We start from the raw sequence: 23,244 nt of genomic DNA on the forward strand, positions 1-23,244 counted from the left end.
GGTTTCATCGTCTGAACCCCTCGTCTTCCTCCTGATCTGCTGTGGGTGCACACTCCCTCTCCTCCTGTGACTGAGGAGCAGCGATAAAACCTCGTCCAGCTTCGCCCGCAGACTCTCATACCGCCTCCTCCTCCTCCTCCTCCTCCTCCTCCTCCTCCTCCTCCTCCTCCTCCTCCTCCTCCTCCTCCTCCTCCTCCTCCTCCTCCTCCTCCTCCTCCTCCTCCTCCTCCACACTCACTGCAGGTTGAGACAGGGCCGTGGTCTTTGATATGCTAATGCCTTCCTCTTTTTCATGTCTTTTTAAAGTATCGACTGGTGGTTGTGCGTCCGCAGCTCGATCCTCGTCTGAGAGAGGGGGGAGATATTGTGGTCAGCGAGATGCTTAGTCAGTGATTTGCAGGCTTTTCCCTCATCGAGTCTTTAATAGAAGAAACCAGTTGAACCAGGTGAGAATGACGTTCAGGAATTTGTGGCGTCGGCTGGGAGGTTAGTTTTGAAGAAACATAAATTCGTATTATATACAGTATCTAAAAATGTTAATAAATTAATACTTCATAATAATTTTACTACAAACACACGATTTTGGACAAAGCTCAGAACTTCATAACGTCACATCTGAACATTGATGATCTTTGTGTGTTTCTTTCTTCCTGTTTTTATGTTTTTTACCTCATCTCATTGAGCTTTATTTGCACTTTTACATGGACGAGACTGACATTGTCTGATTAAAATAATCATTGTTTGGAGAAAAATAGGGGAACTTAAATGGTGACTCAAGAATAATCAGATTGTGTGTTTTTTGTGTCTCAGACTTTCAGTGAAATCCTGTGGTGTTAAATTACCCCCGACTACATTTTACAGAAGAAGGAGCCCAGCTGAAGCCACCTCCTGTAGCCATTCACCCACAGGCGGAGCGTAAATCACGCCGGCTGGTTGGCAGAGCATCATTGTATAACGGTTAATTAAAGCCAGATCAATCTCAGTGCCACTGGTTCTCTTTTATTCTAAGTCTCCAGAAAGTAGTCTCATGGTACCTTCATCCCAGGGAGGAGGAGGAGGAGGAGGAGGAGGAGGAGGAGGAGGAGGAGGAGGAGGAGGAGGAGGAGGAGGAGGAGGAGGAGGAGGAGGAGGAGGAGGAGGAGGAGGAGGAGGAGGAGGAGGAGGAGGAGGAGGAGGCCCATGATGTTTGTTCAGGGTTGCCACTCATATTTGTATAGAGGACAAAGCTTCGCAGGCTCTCTGGCACCGTATGAAAGACGTTTTTTCAGCAAATACAACTGTCCACTTTTTTTTTCCACTAGCCAAATTTCAGCAAAATTAGTTTTGTGTCAGTTGCCATGGTGACTCGTCAGGCACAGTGGGCAGAGGATGGTCAGCGGTTCACAGCTGAGTTCTTTATTTCTGCTGTAGGGGAACACATAATTATACTGTGAGATATTAACCTGAGAACAAGGGTACCTGGAGGAGAGGAAAAAAACAAACAGGTTCATAAATAACGAGAATAAACAAGCAGGAGTTTGTCCACTTGCAGCCACTTAGAACTCAAATTTCAAATATGTGCAACAGAATATGTGTTTTCAAACCTTGAAAACAGCTCTTATTGTAACTTTCAACAACTGTGAAGACAACAGCTTCTTATCTGTGCTCGTTTAGTTCCTCCATTTCTCTGGATCTTTCCCCGGCCAAGAGTTTTTACTCGGAGAAGAGACGTGAGGAGAAGAGAGAGAAGATGCCAGCGACTGCAGATTGGACATCTCTGAAACTCAGACGGCATTACAATGAGTCCTCTGCAGCTCCGGCCGCTGAGACTCAGAGCGGCGAGCAGCGTGGGAGGATGGGCGATGGCCAATCAACCACAGCCGCTCACATCACGGTGTCACAGACAGCAGGCGCCCTCTGCAGGCGGGGAGCTCAGTCCACCCGAGGACACGATGACTGTGTTTACCTGCATGTGTGTATTCTGGTTATCTGAGTCATTTCACGTCCAGACTGAAGACTTATTGGGACTGATTGAAAAGTGTGATTCTTGTGTGGATCATCAATAAAAATCAAACTATAACTCTAATCTCAAAAGCAGCTAATTTCAGGAGTCATCATCAGATGTCTGTCTGAGTGGTGATGACTGTCTGAGTGCATCCGTCTCTAGGAAATACACGTGGAGACGAAAACACTCGTCAGACTTCTGTAAAGTGTCAGAATCTGCAGGCAGGAGGTGAACGATGACTCACAGAGAGACGGAGCCGCCTTCTGCTCGGCCTCTGGTTCTCCTCCGACGTCTCATCCACGCGACACAGACAGACGGGGGGGGATATTCTCACCAGCAGGCAGCAGTTGAAAGGTGCCCAACTGCCGGTGACTCACTGAGAAACACGCTGCTGTTATTCGTCTGCTGGGATGGAAACTTTTGCCCGTGTGAGCAGAAGCAGAGGAGGCGCTGCAGCGGCCTTCTCAACTTTAAAACTGTAAAAGTAACAAGCCACGACAGTTTTATATATAAATATAAGAAGGTCCGTGTTGTGACCTGTGAGTCAAACTGCAGATTCTCGTGTTTATTTGTGGTCTTGAAGATTCGGTGTCTGGTCGCTCGGCAGCTCAGGAAAAGCAAACATCACAGGGAGGAAAGGAGAAGAAAGAATTCAGCGTGAAAAGTGATGCATAACCATAAAGAGGTTTTTTTCAAAAGTACATTTACGTATTATTTATTTATGTGTTTGTAATGAGTCTTTTTCTGTGTATTAACTTTAAACATATGCATTAATGTTATTATCATGTTTGTTCTGTTTACTTTATCTTTCTAGCTTCCCTGAAAGTTTTTCACACCATTATATTTATATAAACTCTCACAATAAACATATTGAATCTCATTTATTTTAATAAATAAACATAACATAATCTCCATAGTATTACTATATTCTATTATATCACAATTGGAACCCATAAACTGAACTCATTTGCAGCATCAACCACATTCACAGAGCAGATGTTTTGGGTGTTTTGTGTGTAGCTGTGTTTTACAGTTTGAGATATTTGGGACCATAAACGTAACAAAATCAGATTTATAAGTAAAATACGAAAAAGATCCTGATGTATAAAAGGAATGAAACGAATTAGGAAAGTTCCTGTGATGCTCGTTGTATTTAAACCTCTAAAAAATAAACCTGTGTATTGAAGCAGTGTTTGGTGACACATTATTATTCCAGACTTTCCACACTCGCCCACAAACAGATCCCACACCCGACCCGACTGTTAAAGAAAGAGGCTGGGCCAAATAAGACAACACACTTACATAATATACAGTGTGTGTACGGGAAGTATATATTTATTCACCTGATAAATCCTGTGCCTGCATGTTTTCTAAGATGACTTCATCTCAGCCTCACAGTTATTTCAGATCCCAGTTTTTTTCCCCGCCTTGTTGATAAGTTAAAGCAGGTAAAGAGCTTCGAGAGTTTAGATCTACAGAAGCAGAATCACGTCATCGACAGGAACACCACGAGCTTCCCAGAGGTGGAGCTGTTGAATCAACAGTGGATTACACTCTGAGGTGAAGGATTCTACATCACTGTGCTCAGCCGCTGATAGAGACGGTTCCCATGCCGACACAGATGAGGTAAGAGAGCTGGAGAGTTGGATCTAGATAACAGTGGCTCTCCTGTTTATCCACTTCCTCCAGTGACGTGATGATAAGCAGAGGTTCACCACCAGGGGGCAGCACAGAGCACCATTGTGGCACAGACCTGTTTTTCCGACACAGCGGCTCAGTGTGAGAAGTGTTTGACAGGTCCAGCCCTCGCACCTTTGTGTGAGAGGCATCAGCTGACTTCTATGCTTCCGGACCCACACATCCCGACGCTGTTTGCACAAGGGCCCGGTCACGGATGATTGATTAGCCCTTATCTCCCCCGGTGAATCTGAGCCTAATTGAGCACGGTTTGGTTACAGATCCTTTTCTCTGGCCATGAAAGGCTTGGCCAGCGCTCCGGCTTCTCCCTCGCGATGAATGGCTGCATTTTGGGCCAGACCGCGCTGCGGGCCGAGCTTTGTTTCCCTGACGGATGGCTTTGGGTTGTTGAACAGCTTCCAGGAGATCGTTATTGACTTGATCTGACAGCGCTGGTGACTGCCAGGGCCCGGCAGCTTCTGCTGCCAACACGGACAGCTGCAGAGAGCCGGGGGGCAGCGCTCAGGCACGCTGACCCCTGCTTGTGTAACTCACATCACCCTCTTCAGCAATGTTGGTTTCACCCAGCAGAACATTTCCCTGCTGCAGATTCGCCCCTGAGCAAAGCGTTTAATCCGTCCTCTCTGGTGTCGACTGGCAGAAGAAGCCGTCACATTTGGGTTTTTTGTTCGGGATAAATACGTCTCACGTGGGCAAACAGCCAAACTGATTTACAGCCTGTGGGATCTTGGGTTAGTTTCTGCACCTGATTGGAAGTCAGAAGTGAAGGGGTCAGAGGTGTTTGCTTTTTTTTAATATCTAATTTCCCCAGAAAAAAAAAAGACTTTACTTTCCACCTGCTGCTGCCTGTAGTTCAGTTTCAGCCATGGCCTTGAATTTATATAAATATATTTTCTACCCGTTACACAACTTTGTGTTCACTCAAATGTGATGTCCTTGTGCAAACAAATGATGCTGCTCAGGACATAATCATCATGTTAACACAATTTTGTTTGAATGTGATGTAACTTTGTAAGTGATTTTCACTCGTCCTTTTCAATTAAAAAGCTTTTCAGCAATGAAAGATTTCACAAAACATGAAGTGCAATAAGAAGGAAATACAATAAGCTGCTTACAAAAAACTTTTGGGCAGTAATTGCTAAATTATTTGACATCAAATACACATATTAACCCCAAATATTTTTACTTTAGAAAACGACAAATTCCTTGCTTTAAAAAATAAATAGAATAGTAACGCAAAAAAAAATTCTGTAATGAAAAACTTGAGCTTTTTACATTCAGGATGAATATTGCTCCAGTAAATAACAGCAGAGAATTATCAATCACACACACACACACATACACACACACACACACACACACACACACACACACACACACACACACACACACACACACACACACACACACACACACACACATACACACACACACACGTGTCCCACACACAGACCTGGCGAGCAGGGAGCACAGGGTGGAGCTGTGGTTGGTGGAGGATGAATCGGACAGAGAGGAGCTGAACAAACTGCTGCTGTACTCTTTAATTAGCTTCTATTTTTGTTTTTTTGTTGCTGCACAATGAAACTCTGTTCAGAGTTTATCTATGAAAAACATGAGCTCACCTTTCAGAGCTGGGTCCACGAGAAGTGTGCGCCCTTTGTTTCCCCTGCAAATACTTCAGGAACTCCTTCATTTCCCTTTCATCAACTTATCTAGTCGTCCTTCGACCTGGATAAACATTTTCTGCAAAACACAAAACTGCCATTTTGTTTCTGCTCAGACTGTAATTAATGTTCCCTTGTCTCATGTGGGAAGCGAATCTAAATACGGAAACTTTTAAAGAAGTATCTGAAAATATGAACTCTTAAAGGAGAAACTATGCTCATGTTCAGTTCCAGGATTTGTGTCATTACTTGAAAAGGTTAAGGTGAACTGGCTTGAAGCAGAGATTCCCCTAAGTCCAGAGCTCTGTTTACTGGGGGACAAGTCTCAATTACCCAATATAACCAAATGTAATTTTTCTGTAATTTCGGTGGGTACAACAACAGCTTGCCGAGTTATCTTAAGACATTGGAAGGCGCCAGAAATTCCACAGGTGAAAGAATGGGTATGTGCAATGACTGAAACTGCATCCTATGAATGTATGCTTAGTAGATTGAGTGATGACAGGGAGGAGGGGGTGACCCCTTGGGACAGGTTTTGGAATTACATAAAGGTGAATAATGATCCCCACTAGGACTCTGGTTTTATTGTTTTGCTGTGTTTCTCCCAAGTGGGATCATGTAATACTGTATACCTAAGCAACATGTCTATAAGATATATGCTATATCATGTATGGTGGGGTGTGCAGGTATGCAATGAAGGTATGAGTGGATATCATTTTGTACTCACTTTGTTTTGTAATAGCTGCCTATTTTTGAGATAAATATGTGCAAAGTCTGTTATTAGAGTCAATTCTCAACCATATACTACTTGTTCCTGTATAAAGAAACATGTTTAATTTGCCATGTACCATACCTAAGAAAAGTTTAATAAAAACTCAAGTTAAAAAAAAAAGAAAAGGTTAACGTGTTCTAATGTTCAGAAAACACTGTCCTCAGACTGTCCATCGCTGCAGCTCCTCTTGTCAGCCTCTGTCTCAAACACTTGGTTTTAGCTACCGTCTCTAATTGGCCAGCTGGCTCTCTCTGTTGTGATGGGTCAGTGTCCGCCACCGTTCTTGTTTTACCTTGTTCATTGAGCTCTGTTGAGATGAGTAAGTGTTGCAGCTAACTGCTGAGAACATCACTGTTGGAGTTCTGGTTTAAATACACGTTTAATACTTTGAAATAGGAAACATGTCGCACGTTAGGACCGAACAAACGAAAAGCAGCTGCTGCATTTGTAAGAAAACGTCACAGCATGTTTAATGCGGTGGGGTTTGGACCTGGAACCTGTTGCTGAACGATTCACAGCAGCTTTCGGACGCAGGAGAAGGGACACGGATTTCCAGAACCAAAGCTGCGCTCCTCTCTGGCACTTTCCTCCGGGAGTGAGGAGAGATGAAAGCCAGGTCGCTCCTCCAGCTCCGACCTCACCTGAACTCCCCTCATCCGAGGAACCGAGTCCTTTCGCGGCCTCTTCCCTGAGAGAACCCCCCTGAACGGCAAAACATTCCCGACACATTTCTTTCCATTTGTACAGCTGGAGGTTTAATGAGGCGGCTCCGGTTAAGATTCAGGTTAAGTGCTGAATGTATTACAGCAGCGTGGGCCCCTGGGAGACCTGAACCAACGACCCTCTGCTCATTAGCTGCTCCATCCTCCTGCTAATGGATACAGTCGATGTTCCTGAGATGCTGCTGCAGCCTCACATCCCAGGGATTGTGATTTGTCTCGTTTTTCTCTCAGCAGCTGAACACTTTGTATTTTGAACGCATGCATTTGCCTGGAGAATGAATTGGAATTGGGTTTTAATCGACCACCTGTTGCTGCGGGAGGAGAAAGGAGAAATCTGACGCAGAGGGGCGGAGCTCTGTGGATTCGTGGCGTTCTCTTTCGTTAGCTTTCTGGTGGCGGGAAAGAAGACACACATCACTGAGAACCAGCATCAGTGAGAACCAGAACCGGCACTGAGGGAGGAAACAAACACATTTTCATATTTAAAACACATATGTTTTACTGCGACTCTTGTTTTGTGTCTCACCTGCAACAAGGAACACGGTTCAAAGCAAAGAGTCGCTACACACGTCCAAAAAAACAACATGCACCTTATCAAGTTCTTTCTGAAATATCTAAATTCTTGAAAGTGAACAAAAGTGAATCCGTCCTTCAGCGCAGGAGAAGAACAAACCACGTGAAAGTCAAACTGTGACAGAACAGGGAAACCGCTGTGTTCACCAGGGCCCGATAACAACGAGGTGTCAGTCTGTGTTTTAACACACACACACACACACACACACACACACACACACACACACTCCCTGTTTCCCACTACTGCACCGAGCACCTGCCACGAGAGTGACCCGTCTCAGGATTGTTAATTCACCGTGGCTATGTACAGAACAGTTGTGCGTGTTAGTGTAAACATCACATTTGGCCGGCAGCCACACAACAGCTGAGGCCGAGCCGGGTTCGATCCCAGAGGACGGATCTCTTCCCAAACGATCTGCGTCTGAGCTGGAGAATCAATCCGTCAGAACAGAACGACTTCCTGTGTCACAGACGTGTGTAAATCACCTCTTCTCATGCACAGAGAAATCACCAGCGTCCTCCCTGTCCCCGTTCAGAGAGTCATTTAATTTAGTCGTTTAATTGATATTTACGTTTTTAAAAGTTGTGTTTTTACTCCACTTTTTGCTCCTTGGTGTCAAAAATCTAAAATAATCCACGAGGTCAGAGTTATCATGACTCACAGCTCTCTTCTGTGTTAAAGGGGTTTTCCACCAATTTTAACTTATGAAACAAACTCTTTTTAGAATCTTTAAATCACTTTCTCATAGATTCGTTTTACAGTTGCCTCCTTATCACCAGAAAAAACATTGATTAATTAATACTAATTTAAATTAACCTGCACCTTCAGTCCAACTGGGTTTCAAAAGCAAACTGAACTGAGATCAGTGTTGTTTTATATTTAGACTCATCAGCCCCAGTCAGCTGCACTGGTGCCATGTGGCACATGCATGTTTAAACAACCCATCACAATGATTTACAGCTGCTATCCAACCCAGAGCAGGAGAATGTTCTGTACTGTTCATCTTCTCCGTCCCCGTCTCACAGCTAGAGACGTACAAATTAAAAGTGTGGACAGTAAAGATTTAATAGGTGATGTGAGGGAGGGAGGGGGGGGCAAACCGTACGTCTTCTGCCCGGCCGCAGTCCAAACAAAGCTCCCTGGGTACAGAGCGTCTCCAGGAATAGCCCGATTCTGGCCTCGCTCAAGGCCTTATAAAGCCAGGTACCGAGCCCGGGTGCCAGGGATGGAGCTGAGATACTCCAGGGTTCCTTCAGTCTTTACAGCCCGGAGACATGTTTCTTTACCCTCTCACACTCTGACAGGAAGCTCTGTGAGGGATCAGGACTCATCCCGGACTCCTCACACAGAAACACGCGAGTCTTTGATTCGCTCGCCGTGAGGATCCGGATTGTTTGAGGGCAACTTAGAAAAGAAATCCAGCTAAACCCGAACGCTGTGGCCGGACATGTCGCCTGTGGAGGAGAGAAGATCTGGTGACAGCCCGTCTCTGGAAGCTCGCTGTCATTGTGAGGATAGATTTGTTTTACTCACTTTCTACATGTGGAGAAAGTTTTGTTGCCTGTGACCAAAAACCAAAGAGTCATTTCGAAGCAGTTCAAATAAACAAAGATATACAGTTTATCCAAGAGGCCTCGTTTAGAGAAATATACGTTGTTCAAGTGACGGGACATTTGACAAAAAGGGAGAAAGTCTGAGTTCCTGCAAGCTCCTGGTAAAGTGTTTTATTTCCTGTGGCTCTTTTTCAGTCAAGATAGAAAATGTTATATTTTTGATTCGAACAACGAGCCAGATCCAAGTTGTTTTTTCTTTCTTCCACTTTTTGACATTTCACTATTTTCCCAGGGGACAATTCATGGATCTTGACATAAAACCACTCGTTCCTCTCGTGTGTAATCTGGTGCAGTTTGATTAAATCTAGGACGGAGATGCCGTGTGTCCAGTCTCGATCTCGGCGAATGCATTTCTCCACAGAGCGAGCGGCGTTATCTTCGTGAGAGCGCTCGACCTCGTTTCCTGACTTCCCGTCCGCGGCAGCCCCCCTAACCTGGGGCCGGAACAGGAGGGCGATTCCAACACAAGGTCGGGAGGACCTCGGTGGGGTTTGATAATGTGTGAGAGATGATCTCTAATGCTGTGGGAGCAGGGTGTTTAGTCCCGGCCATGGTTTCCTGCTCTGCTGATTCTCTATCTGCATTTCTCCCACTCACACGCGGGTGAGAAGCGTAAATAACATTTGAAGGTCCCATCACCTCAAACAGTCTCGTAGACCAGAGGCTCCGACACCTTTCAGCTCACGTCCCCCAAACTGACTGTGAGATTTGTGAAACTCCATAACGATGATTCACCTACGTGCACGTGCTGCGATGCTGTAAATTAAAGCTGCCTCCAATCTATCGTAATCACCTCAGGGGTCACATGGAGACTACATTTGGAAATAAAACGTCTTACTTCTTAAATTGTTATGGTTTTATTGTGAATTCACTTTGTTTATACACAGCAAAATCTGTAGTGTTGTTTTTTCAGTGTTAATATTTTTGAGTTGGTGGGTGTTGATTTTGGAGTTGTTTTAACACCTGTAGTGATCAAAAAGCTCTGGGAGTGTTGTCAATCAAGCAAGTTAAATGTTAACACCTGTGACTGAGTTAGATTCACTTTAGGTGGAGTTGATCATAAAATATGGGAGGAGCCATGTTCCTCTCTTGGCCAATGAACCATAACAAAATCCCTCGGCTCTCTTTATCAAGACAGGTGTGAGACTAACCCTCATTCTGATTTTAGTGTTAAAAATACACTTTAATGTGTCATAAAATAATGCTATGTATGTTAAAAATGAACTCTCATAGTGAAATGAAATAACACGATATTAGTGTTAAAAATACACTTTAATGTGTCATAAAATAACACTATGTATGTTAAAAATTAACTCTCATAGTGAAATGAAATAACACGATTTTAGTGTTAAAAATACACTTTGACGTGTCATAAAATAACACTATGTATGTTAAAAATTAACACTCACAGTGAAAGGGAATAACACAATTTAGAGTTAAAGGTGCACTTATGTGGTGTCATAAAATAACACCAAGGATGTCAAATATTTATCACTATTAAAGAGTTAAAATATTAACACTTTTCAAAGTGTAATTTTAACTCAGAATCCGTGAGGATTATATAAACTCAGAAAAAGTGTTAGATTTAACACTCTGTGAGTTGAATTAACACTCCCGATTTTGCTGTGTAGTTTGGATTTGATTTCACGACCTTCCTCCTGTGAAGTAACAGCACTACTGAATTACAACATTACCACTTTATGCATCACACATAGTTCAACACCGCAGCTTAAGACACTGGTTGATTCTGCTCTCGTCTGTCTGATGCTGTTTCCTCCAGCCGAGGTGCACTGAGCTCTTTCTGTCACCGTATCAAAACCAAGAAACTAGCCATCGATGACAATAACAATCACTACACACCATGAGAAGCAGAGTAACACATGAAAACCTCTAACATGTGTCAGTTTGCTGGAGATTTGTCACTCAACACTCAAACTGGCCCATTTTCCCTCGGTCCTCTGATTATAAATGTTGATCCGAATGCCAGTGAAGTCTGTTCCACACACTGGAGGCGTTGCTTTTCACACCGTGTGTATATCATCACACATTAAAGAGCGAAACATACTGTGAGCTCACACCTAACTTCACACTTCTCCCTCCTGATATCAACAAGTTTTACTTTACTGACACAGATGAACAGCATCTACGTTGGACTCTGGATCTTCTTCTGTTCTGAATGGATTCTTGTGCAGGAGGCACGAGGAAAACAATTGGATTTGCACCACAACCCACTGCAGCCTGTTCCGTGCTAAGGGCAAATTAAAATGGAACTAGCTGGTGTGCCTGCGAATGCAAAAAACATGGAGATTCATACAGACGGTGGATCTCTGCTATCAGGCAGCACAGTGAGACAGAGGTGGTCCTGGTGCAGAAACATGGAGAGGCTGTTTCCTCTCAGCTACGAGAGGCAACTGTTGGTTTGTGTGTCTGAACCTGGTGGAGGGATGGAGCACGTTTTCATCTCTGTCTGCAGCATGGAGAGGTTCTTTACATGTTTATCAGTTTAACTGGAAATAATTGATGGATATTGAGGGAAAAAGTCAGACATTTATGATGTTGAGATCTATAACTCTTACTCTCTGGTAAAAGAACCCGTGTGAGACAACGGCTTCGACCCAAGTCCCTGCTGCTGCCATGTTTTCTTTCCAGCGTTAAACCGGCAAAGGTTTTTGATGTTTAAAAGCTCAATAATTACTAATAAGTAATAATAACCAAGTTAAAGTGCTTTTCAGCTTTCCTCGAGAGTATTTCATCATATATATATATATATATCGCATTCAGTTTTAACAGGTTGAACGTGATTTGATTGGGTCGTGGCTGTGGCGCTGCTTGAAAACACGAGGGTTTCTCAACTTCTACTAAGCTAAATGAACCACAATGCAGTTCGGCAAAACATGACATCACCCCATTCAAAAAATGAATGAGCGGTGTCTCCTGAAAGAGTTTCCCACTGTGAATCCAGCCAATTAGAGCGTAGTGTAAACCGGAGATTGTGAGCGTCTGTAAAACCATCTCCGACTCGTCTGTAACACACTTCAGATTTCAGGGGGTGAACAGAAACATAATTAAAAGTGCACAGGAGGCCCAGCTGCTGCCGTCCCACACGTAGAGCTGGTGAAAACAAATCAGTCCATCACCACACGCCGGGGGAACCGCCGCGGTTTCCATGTGAGCAACGTGAAACCAGAACGAGACGAGGAGAGAGATTCGTCTGCGTCCGGCCGATTGTAATTACTGCGTCGTCACAGACAGAAATAGGTTCTATGGACGCTGTTTAAATGGCCTTTTAATAGCATAGAGGGATACTTAGTGATTTCTAATTATTCCAGGCAGCAGCGAGTGTAATTCCGGCACTTAATCTGATCTCATTAGCGGGTCCCCGGTCTGAAGCGGTGATTTATATTGATCGTCAGGACTCAAACGCTGGAAGTTAATTAAGCGATTAAACGAGGAAACAAATTAGTGAGTTTGAAATGTTGGTGCAACAGGGAATCCTGCTGCTGGTGTGAGGACAGAGACTCAGTCACAGGGATTAGATGAATATTTAGCGGATTCATGTTAAGATAAACTGATAAATAACACATTGTTTATATCTATTTTAATTTAAATATCCTTACATTTCAAATGTGTCAAGAAACAAACAAATCTGATGTTGTTTGCTCATAAAGAAAATGAATCAATGCATTTTTTTATTAAATATATGTTTTAAGGGATTTCATAAAAGGTTTTTAATACTAAACAGTTGCTAGTTTGAATCCCAAAGATCTCTGGGAAAGAAATCAATGGAAAAAACATTTCACTCCGTTTCCGCCGTGAGGAATCTGACTTTGATCCTCACACTGACGCAGAGTACCTGATGTTTTAAGTTCAAGGGGGATCAAGAGAATACAATATTTAGTGGCAGGCTGAATATTAATGCACTGCGGATGTGGATTTGTGAGAAACGACCTTGTGAGACCTGACATTTTGTGACACGAGTAAAATGGCATGAAAGCGAGGAAATGTGACGGCCATGGTGTCATTAGCGAGAAGAGGATGAGAGACGGAGAATAGAAGACAAGCGAGTAAAGATGGATGTTTGTGCTGCTCTGGAAAAGTCGACTCCTCGTGAATAACTTGTCTGCAGATTTTTGAGCAGTTGTTTTTCTGGTGTCAGGGATAAAACATTGGATTCAAACTTCAGTCTTTCATCATCTTTAACTGTGCACATCTGGTCCATTGTGTCATAACTAAAGTTGCAAAATTCCGGGAATATTCAAAGTTGGAAACTTTCCATGGGAATTAACGGGAATAAACTGGAAATGTTGTGGGTAATTTATACTAACTGTATTTACCTTGTCATATACAGACATAAATATAAACATTTTGTTGTGTCATAGGCTGATTTGAGCCCTGAGGAAACTTTGGGCACTTGACTATATGCTTCTGCATCGTTGTGTCATTCTTAACATAGGTCTTTGCACAGTATTTGCAAATGTACACAGCCTTTCCTTCTACATTGGATGGGGTGAAATGTCTCCACACATGAGAGAGTGCACGTGGCATCGTTCTGTAGAATAAGACGAGAAAAAAGTTTGTAAAAAAACACTGATGCAATGCCAGAGATATAAATAGTTAGCCAAACAATTGGAATCGTCTGTAAACATATTTTACAATTGATGGATAAATGAATGGAAATAGGCTAGATGAACAGATGAACAATCCTCAATCAGCATGCTAATATATTTCCCCCAGTAATATCATGGAAACTTACCTGACTAGTCCTGCACACTACAGCAGGCTTCAATAGCCCTGCTGTAGAGTGAAGGATGCTGGGAGTTATCTGTGCATGTGATGGAAGAATGCACAGTGGAGGGTTGAAATTCAACGTGAAGTGTGTGCTGCATTCCATACATCTTTTAAATAGAGTTTTGAATGATGTTTTTATTGCTCAGCGTTTAATTTGCGTATTTATTTATTTTTCAAAATTCCCAAAATTCCCGAGCTAAACTTCCCATGGAAAGTTTCCCCTTTGTAACCCTAGTCATAACAGCACAAATTGCAGTTTTCACTTCAAGGTTTAAATGTAAATTTCATTATTGAGAAATGTAACAGTAGAAAAAAGTTGCTGAGCTTTAAGAAGATTATTTTAAGACTTGATTCCCTCTTTGGAAACAATAAGGAGCAACATTTAATTAATCAGTCGATTCAGATATTCATTATAAACTCACGTTCCTTTTGCAGCTCTGGTTTTAAAACCACTTGTAATTATTTCCCCTTCAACCTAAACGTTCGTTACGACTTTGTGAAAAGACGACAAACTGTCAAAGACATTTACAGAGACCAGTGGAACTTTCCCCTCGTTTTGAAAATGTTTGACGGAAACTAACAGCGGAGAGATTTTCCTTCTTTCCCCCCCCTTGTTCAATTAGTTTCTATCTGTGGAACCAGAAGCTCGATGTGCTGTTGATACCACAGACAAAGAGAATTGGCCTCAACAGAAGAAGAAGAAGAAGAAGGACAATCCGGAGTAATGCGTGTACCCGGGAGGAAATAATTGAATTTTTATCTATTTTACACTATAATGAATCCTTAGACATTAGCAAGGGCTGAGCTCCCAGGACTTTGCAGAGCATGGGTAATTACTGCGTGCGAGCTGAGTCTATGGGCCAGTCACAGAGAGCGAGAGAGAGAGCTTCAATATAGTGGAGGCTAAAGAGGGCACTGTGGTGTTAGAGGCGTCCGTTACCACAGATCTATCTGTCGTCTGGTTCCATTCAGCACCAGAGAAAATCCTCAGGATCAGATCAAAGACTGAATGTGAACTAATGTGAATATCAGTTTGTACGTCTTGGATTGTTTGTTTCCTGACAATGTGACCCTGTGTTACTGAGCAGCAGATGCAATATTCACTTGATACAAATTTAATATCCCCGCCCACACTAGATAGTGTTCTCTTAACCTGTGTCATTAAAGGACAAAGAATTCAGTATGTAACAAACAAAAACAGCGAAGAGAGAAAACAAAAAAAACAAAAAGCAAAAAACGCAATACACGACCATTCCAAACATCCGAAAAAGTAGCATAGGTGCCAACCCATTACCCAGAAGAACTACACAAACTAATGATCTCCTTCTTTGATAGGTTTGACACTCCCACTTTGGATCGGGTTGTTGCTGAGGAACTGGAGCATCCTATCACAGCAATTGAACTTGAGGCGGCAGTTAAATCATTACAAAGTGGTAAAAGTCCGGGCCCAGATGGCTTTCCAGCCGAGTTTTATAAAACATTTTGGAAAAAGCTGGCCCCGCACCTATTAGAGATGTTCACTGAGTCTTACAGGTCAGGCACACTTCCCCACACCCTAAACCAGGCTTGCATTTCCTTGCTTTTAAAGAAAGGTAAAGACCCACTTTCATGCGGTTCATATCGTCCTATTAGCCTGTTGAATGCTGACTTTAAATTGTTGTCTAAGTTGCTAGCCAGATGCTTAGAAGTTGTTCTACCCTCAATTATATCTTTGGATCAGACTGGGTTAATTCGTAACAGACACTCTTTTTTTAATCTCTGGATGCCGAGAAGGCTTTTGACAGGGTAGAGTGGGATTATCTTTTTTTTTACTTTAGGGAAATTTGGTTTTGGGGAAAAATTTGTTTCATGGGTCAGGTTATTATATGCTTCTCCTCAGGCTTTGGTCAGGACAAATGGCACTAATTCTGAATATTTTCAGTTACATCGTTCTACAAGGCAGGGCTGCCCTTTAAGTCCGCTCTTATTTGCCATTGTGATGGAGCCTCTAGCAATTGCTCTGCGGTCTCATCCTGATATATGTGGTATAGCCAGAAATGGAGTAGAGCTGAAGGTGGCGCTGTACGCGGATGATCTTTTGTTGTTTTTGTCTCATCTGTCACGTTCTATTCCTGCAGCCCTCTCAGTCCTAGACAAATTTAGTAGATTCTCAGGATATAAGCTTAATCTGGGTAAAAGTGAAATGTTTACTGTTAATGGAGAGGTTAATGACGATTCATCTCAGCTCCCAAATGTACCATTTAAGATTGTGAACTCTGGCTTTGTTTATCTCGGAGTACATGTTGCTAAAACGTTGGCTAATATCTATAGGAATAATTATCTCTCTCTGCTAACAAAAATTAAACAAGATTTTGAGCGATGGTCGCTACTTAATCTTTCCATAGCTGCCAGAATCAATGCAAATAAAATGAACATTTTCCCGCGCTTTTTATATTTATTCCAATGCATTCCGATCTTCCTTCCTCTTTCATTCTTTCTTAAAGTAGACAGTCTTATTCTTGATTTTATTTGGAACAGAAAAACTCCTAGGTTGCGTTTACAAGTCTTACAGAGGCCCAAGGCTCTGGGCGGAATGGTGTTGCCAAACTTCCTTTACTATTATTGGGCAACAAACATTAGAAATTTGAACTATTGGGTTAATTATGAAGATATTGAGGTCCCTCCATCATGGTTGATCCTGGAAGCAAATTCTGTTCATCCGGTATCATTGAAAGCCTTACTGTACTCTCCCTTGCCTTTTTCTATTTCTGGTTATACTAACAATGTGATTGTGGCCTCCAGTATTAAAATATGGACTCAATTTAGACGTCATTTTGGCCTGCAAACACTTTCTATTGGTGCTCCACTTGCAACTAATCCTACTTTTCCCCCATCGTTATTGGATAGCACTTTCTCTATATGGCCTAGGCTGGGCATAAAAACTCTTTTTTTAGATATCTTCAAGATCGAAATTTTGTCCGTAGCCTCTGAAGTCTCTGTCTTCATTAAAGGGGGCAATCTCTTCTATTTATTTAAATATTCATAACCTTCGTCAAGGCTCTTCTATTGTACTTAAAACAGTTTGGGAGACAGATCTTGGTGAGGTGATTTCAGATGATGTTTGGGAGGGGATTTTACGGAGGGTACATAGATCTTCAATCTGTGCTGGGCACAGCTTTATGCAATGCCGAATCCTCCATCGAGCTCACTATACTAGAGCTCGGCTTGCAAGAATATTTGATACAGTGTCTCCCCTATGCGAACGATGTCAACATGCCACAGCAAATTATTCACATATGTTTTGGAGCTGTTCCTCTCTGGCTAAATTTTGGTCTGGGATCTTTGGTACTTTATCCAAGGTAATTGGAAAGGATGTGTCTCCCAATGCCGTAACTGTCCTGTTTGGTGTATGGCCTTTCCCACTTACTCTTTCCCCAGCTGATAAGGACTTGGAAATCCCCAGTTCCACCCACCTATACTCACTGGGTTAAGGAGGTGCTCTATTTTCTTAAATTAGAAAAAATTAGACTGACTTTGATTGGTAAGGCTGTTTCTTTTGAGAAATCCTGGAATCCCTTTCTGTCTTATGTCAATAGCACAAGCTGCCAGATCACTGCGTGCTAAGTACTGCCTTGCTGAACTTGTGTTCGTTTTCTTTTATTTCTTTTATTATTATTATTTATTATTATTTATAAAAAAAAATTCTCTCGTAATTTCTTTTATTTCATTTTTTTTTTTTTTTTTTAGTATTGATCATATTTATCTATTCATTTATTCATTTATTTTTAGTATTGCTATTATATTGTTATTATTATTATTAAGATTTATGTCATCTATCCTTTTCAATTCTTGATTTTTCTACAATATTTGCTCATCTGTTGGGGCTGGGTGCCGGAGGGAGGGGAGTGGGGGGTTGGTATCTGTTCTCTGGTATGTTGGAATTACATCTGTAATTGTTATTGATGGAACAGTATTGTTTGTCTGTTAAATATGTAAAAAATTCAATAAACAGATTGTTAAAAAAAAAAAAAAAAAAAAAAGAATGTTTAATTCAAATGTAAGTTCTTATAGTTTTGAGTGTTTTGATCAGTTTCATCTCGATCCTCAGACGTCACCGAGAGTTTGAACAGTGGAAGTTTAGCGGAGGAGAACGGGGAGGAGTGGGATGTCCTCTCCCTGCCCCATCACTCTCCTCTTTGATCAGCAGCAGAATCGCTTTAATCAGCGAGAACAAAGGCGGCGAGCAGAGACACACTCGGTTAATTAACGACGACACGTTACAAGACATCTACACAACGTGGAATCGACGGCGCAGGACAGAAGTGAAAACTTCCTGCAGATCAAGTGTGAACTGGAATATTCTTCAGTGGAAACTCCTGCATTATATATAAATATCATGGAGCTCATGTTTATGCTGCACGTGTGAATCTTACAATTTAAAAACCAGGATATTAAAGTTCGACATTTGAACTTCTGTGGTTCTAGGTTTTGAGGCAGGAAGTTGTGATGTCAGAGGGTTTATATTCTACGGTCCACGAGATAAGGGGGGGGGGGGACAAGGCTGCGTTCACACATCTGCATCCACAGGCTCTGATTATTAAAATCTATTTGTTTATTAATGATTAATGCATGTGGTTCGATTAATCTTTGCAAAATACACAAAAATATTGAATTCCAATTGTAATTTTTTTTAAATTTTCGTTTCAGCACTTTCTGAGCGTGGACATTTAGTCATGTAATTTTTTAAATCCTACTTAATGACAGATAATGTTATATTAACATTTCAACTTAAAAAAGGTCAGAACTCTGTTTCTGTTTCATAGTTTTTATTATTAATATCACAATATTAAAATCACATCACTCGGCTGCTGTTGAATAAACACTTCTACAGACAGAATCATTTTGGCTTCATCACATCAAACAGACCAATGTTCATATATGTTGGATTATTTCATATGTGAACAGACTTTATGTGATTGAACATGAATCATGTCTGATGTGTGAGTTTTAATAAAGTTTGTTGAATGTGAACAATGATCAGCTGTTATTGATAAATGTGTTTTTATGTGGATCTTCATCAGTTTGCTCGACTTCATGGATCCACACAAAATCTAAATGATAGAAAACATTTTCCATGAAAGTAAAAAACAAACCAAAGATAAAGATCAGAAAATAATGAAATCTTTTTACACACGTGGAAAAGTCGACAGGAGAAATAAAAATGAGTCAGAAGTAATAGGAGAAATAAACAAAGCTTTAGAATAACGAGTTTAACATTTCAAGTCAGCAGATTTCTCTTGAAGAAATAAACAAGATGAATAAAATCTTTATCTCTAACTGCTCTGATCCAGCGTCACAGACACATTCACAGGTAACAGCTTCAAGGGATATTGAGTGCTAAAGTATGGAAACATCTTCTGAGTGAAAGTGTGTTTGAAAGTGTGAATGTGTTTGTTAGTGTCAGGATCAGAGAACAACAGTTCTCCTCTGCTCCAGTCCAGTTTCACTCTGATCCTCTGGATCTTCTGCACAGAGAGATAAGATACTCCTGATGGTGACTCTGCTGAGTATTTACCTTCATAGAACGTTATTCCCCAGTATCCAGACAGTTTACCTCCCTTCCGCGGGACAGACTCTAGTGACACACCCAGTGTCCAGTCAGGACTGTCTCCAACCAGGACGTCCCAGCTGTGAGTCCCTGAGTTAAAACCTTCAGATCCCAGGACTTCTACGTAATGATCAAACCTCTCTGGATTGTCAGGAAGCTTCTGTCTCGCTCCTCGTTTCAAACTGGTCAGATCTTCAGACAGGATGAGTCCTGGATGAACAGAGTTTGGGTCCAGAACCACAGGACTGTAGGAGACCATGTCCTTCATCTTGTTCCAGATGTTGAAGCTCAGGTTGCCCAGATGTTTGGCCTGGTCTATCAGAGCTCCTGAGACCAGTTGTGGATCATCCAGCAGGGGGCGCTGCTGGACTCGTTCCACTGCAGCCTTGTAGTTGAGCAGGAACGAGACGTCTTCAGCTCCCAGCTCATCCTCTGTGGTTCTGATTGTGTCTGAAAGAGACGTTATCTTCTCCTTCATCATCCGACTCTTCTGCTCCTCATCCTCCCTCAGTGCAGCCATCCTGGCCTCCTCTTCCTCCTCCAGAAACCGATGATGCTTTTTAAACTGCTCCTTGATCTGCGTCTCTGTGAGTCCGGCCTGGACCTTAATGTGTTCTGCTGTTTGTTCAAACTCTACTTTAACACGTTCTAAACTCTGTAACTTCTTCTTCAAGGGCTCCAGAGTTTCCTGAAGCTGCTTCTTGTGTTGTTGTGCAGCTTCATCGATGGGCCTGAATCTGTGGTCGGTGTGTTTTTCTGAGTTTCTGCACATGAGACACACTGGCTGCTGATGCTCCAGACAGAAGAGTCTGAGTTTCTCTGAGTGCAGACTGCAGAGAGCATGTGAAGAGCTCTGATCTCTCTCCTGTAAGAAGACCTCACACAGGTTCTTCAACGCCAGGTTACAAGGTGGTTCATGCTCTGAAGATCTTCTCTTACAAAGTGGACACTTTTTTACTTCTTTGTCTCTCCACCAGCTCTTCACACAGTCTTTACAGAAGCTGTGGCTACATGACAGAAGAACAGGATCTCTGAAGACATAATGGCAGACGGGACAGCAGAGATCTTCTTCTAATCTGGAAGCCATCGAGTCTCTAGGTGAAGCTGAAAACAGACAGTCAGTCAGTCACAGCTCCATGAACTTCGCTGAGGTTCACTTTCCCTCTGAGTCGAGGTGTTTGTTAAACTCACGGTCAGTGTGTGGAGCGTCGGCAGGTTGTAGTTTCACTCTTCTCTCCTGTAGCTGGACTCACTCAGGATGTTTGGTCTGGAAGGTGAATGTGATCGTCTCGTTTTCAGCCTGTGTCTCTTCAGGGAGGAACAGATGCTTACTGGTTTCTCTGGTGTGTCACTTTCCAGCTCCTCTTCCATCATGAGCCATTCCTCAGCCAAATGGGATATAAAGGGGGGCGTGCCTATGTTCCCACAGCCCTATGTTCCCACAGCCCTTTGTTCCCACAGTCCTATGTTCCCACCAGTGTTAATTTTGGCAGCTATTTTTGATTTAGTCTTAGTCTTTTGACGAAAATGCATATTAGTTTTAGTCACATTTAGTCATTTTTATCCTTCTTAGTTTTAGTCTAGTTTTAGTCGACGAAAACAAATTACATTTTAGTCTAGTTTTAGTCACATTTAATAGCCACATTGATAGACACCCATGATACAGTGTGTGAACAAATAACTGGAGCGTCACTCAGACTACACAGTTCTGCCAAAGTACACGTAGATAAAAAACAATCCTGCTATCGCCCCTCAATCTGCATCCGCTCCTAAACGTAATGGGTTCTTCCCGGACCTGATCCCTCCATCATGTTCAGTGGACATTGGCTCAGAAGCTTTTGAGTAATTCTGCTGACAAGTAAAGCAATGAACTATCAAACCCCCCGGAAAACTGCTGAATACAACACACAGATCATGGAATGACACAGATTTCCTCTTTTGGGCGGATGAACCAACAATTGTAGTAGAAATGTAACAATCACGATATATTTTCTGTTCATTTTTAGCTGAAGGTGGCGTCAGAGAACTCATGAAAGGTCTTAAAACACGAAACATCCCTTTTTTAAAAAACCTCTGGCAGTGGTAAGTCAGAGGAGGATCATTGTCTGATTAAACTTGGGGGTTCATTTTGCAAAATTTACGTGGAACTTGTGACATTTCATAAGTAATTACATTTTCTCCTGAAGAAACGTTCATCTGGTGCAAATCTCTCTCGGATTGTGTTTCTGTGATATTTTGTATTTGTGCATTTATGCCTGGATGTTTGTGTATATATATATATATACACAAACATTATGTCTATATTATATATATATTATAACATATATTGTTTGCATTGAAGAGCTTCACCAGTTGGTTGACAAACCCATCACACACATCACGTTACAGAGGAAGAAGCCGCGCTGCTCAGTCGACCGTCGCTTATGAAATCATCACTTAAATCTCCACATATACGTAACTGTTGGTCAATGGACTCATCAGCCGCCCCCCCCCCCCCCCCCCTGTTCCTAAAGAAAAGGCCTGGTCCTCGCCGCCCCCCCCCCCGGATCTGGACGGGGATTAAGACGAGGGTCCCAACACAAGACGACCAAAGACCAGCGTCCCCATGAAGAGTCTATTTCACACATGAGTGTGTCTCCATCTCATGCTGTTGGCCTCTCTTTGAATGGGCAGAGGGAGAAAATGGAGGGTGGGTTGGCGGGAGGAGGGGGGTGGGGGATTCCAATTGATCTCTTTAAGCCGGGGGGGCTTACTGAACTCATCCAGGAGCCGGCGCTCGGCTGAAGGTATCGCTGAGGCCTCACTTTGCATGAGAAAACCAGGATTAATCCAAATATTTATCCGTGCTGAGAGAGATGTTTTCCCGGTCCTCACGTCCCCTCAAGAATTTTACACATTTTTTTTGGGGCCCCCCCCCCCCACCCCTGAAGTGTACTTTGCATTGTTGCTCTTCTAGAATCTAATAAAAATCCTGTGGACTGAGTGAGTGAGCGAGTTGGAAATTGCCAAAAGTGAGTTATGAATATTTCACACAGAGAAAATGCATCATCCCCTGGTCCGGGAATGTTTTTCTGTTTGGACGGAGGACGATTGGAAATTCTCGTAGGTGTGTAACTGAAAGGAGTGTGTGTGTGTGTGTGTGTGTGTGTGTGTGTGTGTGTGTGTGTGTGTGTCTACCTGCAGTACAACAGCTCCCCTTGTCAGATGTGTGTGATGTCAGAGCTGTCACCACGGTTACAGACGGTTGCGACGTCATTTTGGACGATTCTCTCGGAGGGACATCGAGAAACTCCCTGGGATGCCTGCCTCTGCGCTGTGAGGTTTCCATGGCAACCGCCGGCAAGCCAGGCAAACTGTATCCCAGCTGACGTGTGTCTCTCTGCGTGGATCCGGTCTCAAACCGGCTCATCTGTCGGACATTCAGTGATGTGTGGACTCTGCTTGAAAGCTACAGAGCCAACAGTAAACAAGATGAAACCTAAATGTGCACTTCACTGAATCAGGAATTGGATGTTGGACGTGTAATTGGCTCCTTTGTGTAAATTGTGGCCCCTTTATAGGCCCCTGGTTCAGGAAAATCTTAGATCAGCCCCTGCTTTTTTTCGGCTGAATAACATAAAGTTAGATTTTTTTGAAGCTGAAAGTTTCTCACTCCATCACTTTCTCTGTTTCTTGTCGTCTCTGTTCTCTCTCGGCTCCGTTTCTTTCTCCTGCTTCTTCTCTCCCTGTGCCCTCTACCCTCCTTCCTCCTCCTCCCTCTCTTCCTCTCGCCTTCTGTCTCAATATCTCTCCTCCTCCCTTCCAGCCCCCCGTCTGAGGGCCCGTCCTTGGAAACCCTTCTG

General features: G+C 42.7%; 1 protein-coding gene across 1 annotated transcript; it reads right to left on the reverse strand.

The window, feature by feature from the left end:
• Positions 1 to 3,936: 3,936 nt before the first annotated feature.
• LOC133015067 (E3 ubiquitin-protein ligase TRIM39-like) lies at positions 3,937 to 20,489 on the reverse strand. Its single transcript, XM_061082200.1, has 2 exons — positions 19,158 to 20,489; positions 3,937 to 4,143 (listed from the first exon to the last, which is right to left on the reverse strand). The coding sequence occupies exons 1-2, from the start codon at positions 20,487 to 20,489 to the stop codon at positions 3,937 to 3,939; spliced, it is 1,539 nt and encodes a 512-aa protein (XP_060938183.1).
• Positions 20,490 to 23,244: the final 2,755 nt, after the last annotated feature.

This window comes from Limanda limanda, chromosome 12, assembly GCF_963576545.1.
Source record: "Limanda limanda chromosome 12, fLimLim1.1, whole genome shotgun sequence".
Taxonomy (NCBI): domain Eukaryota; kingdom Metazoa; phylum Chordata; class Actinopteri; order Pleuronectiformes; family Pleuronectidae; genus Limanda; species Limanda limanda.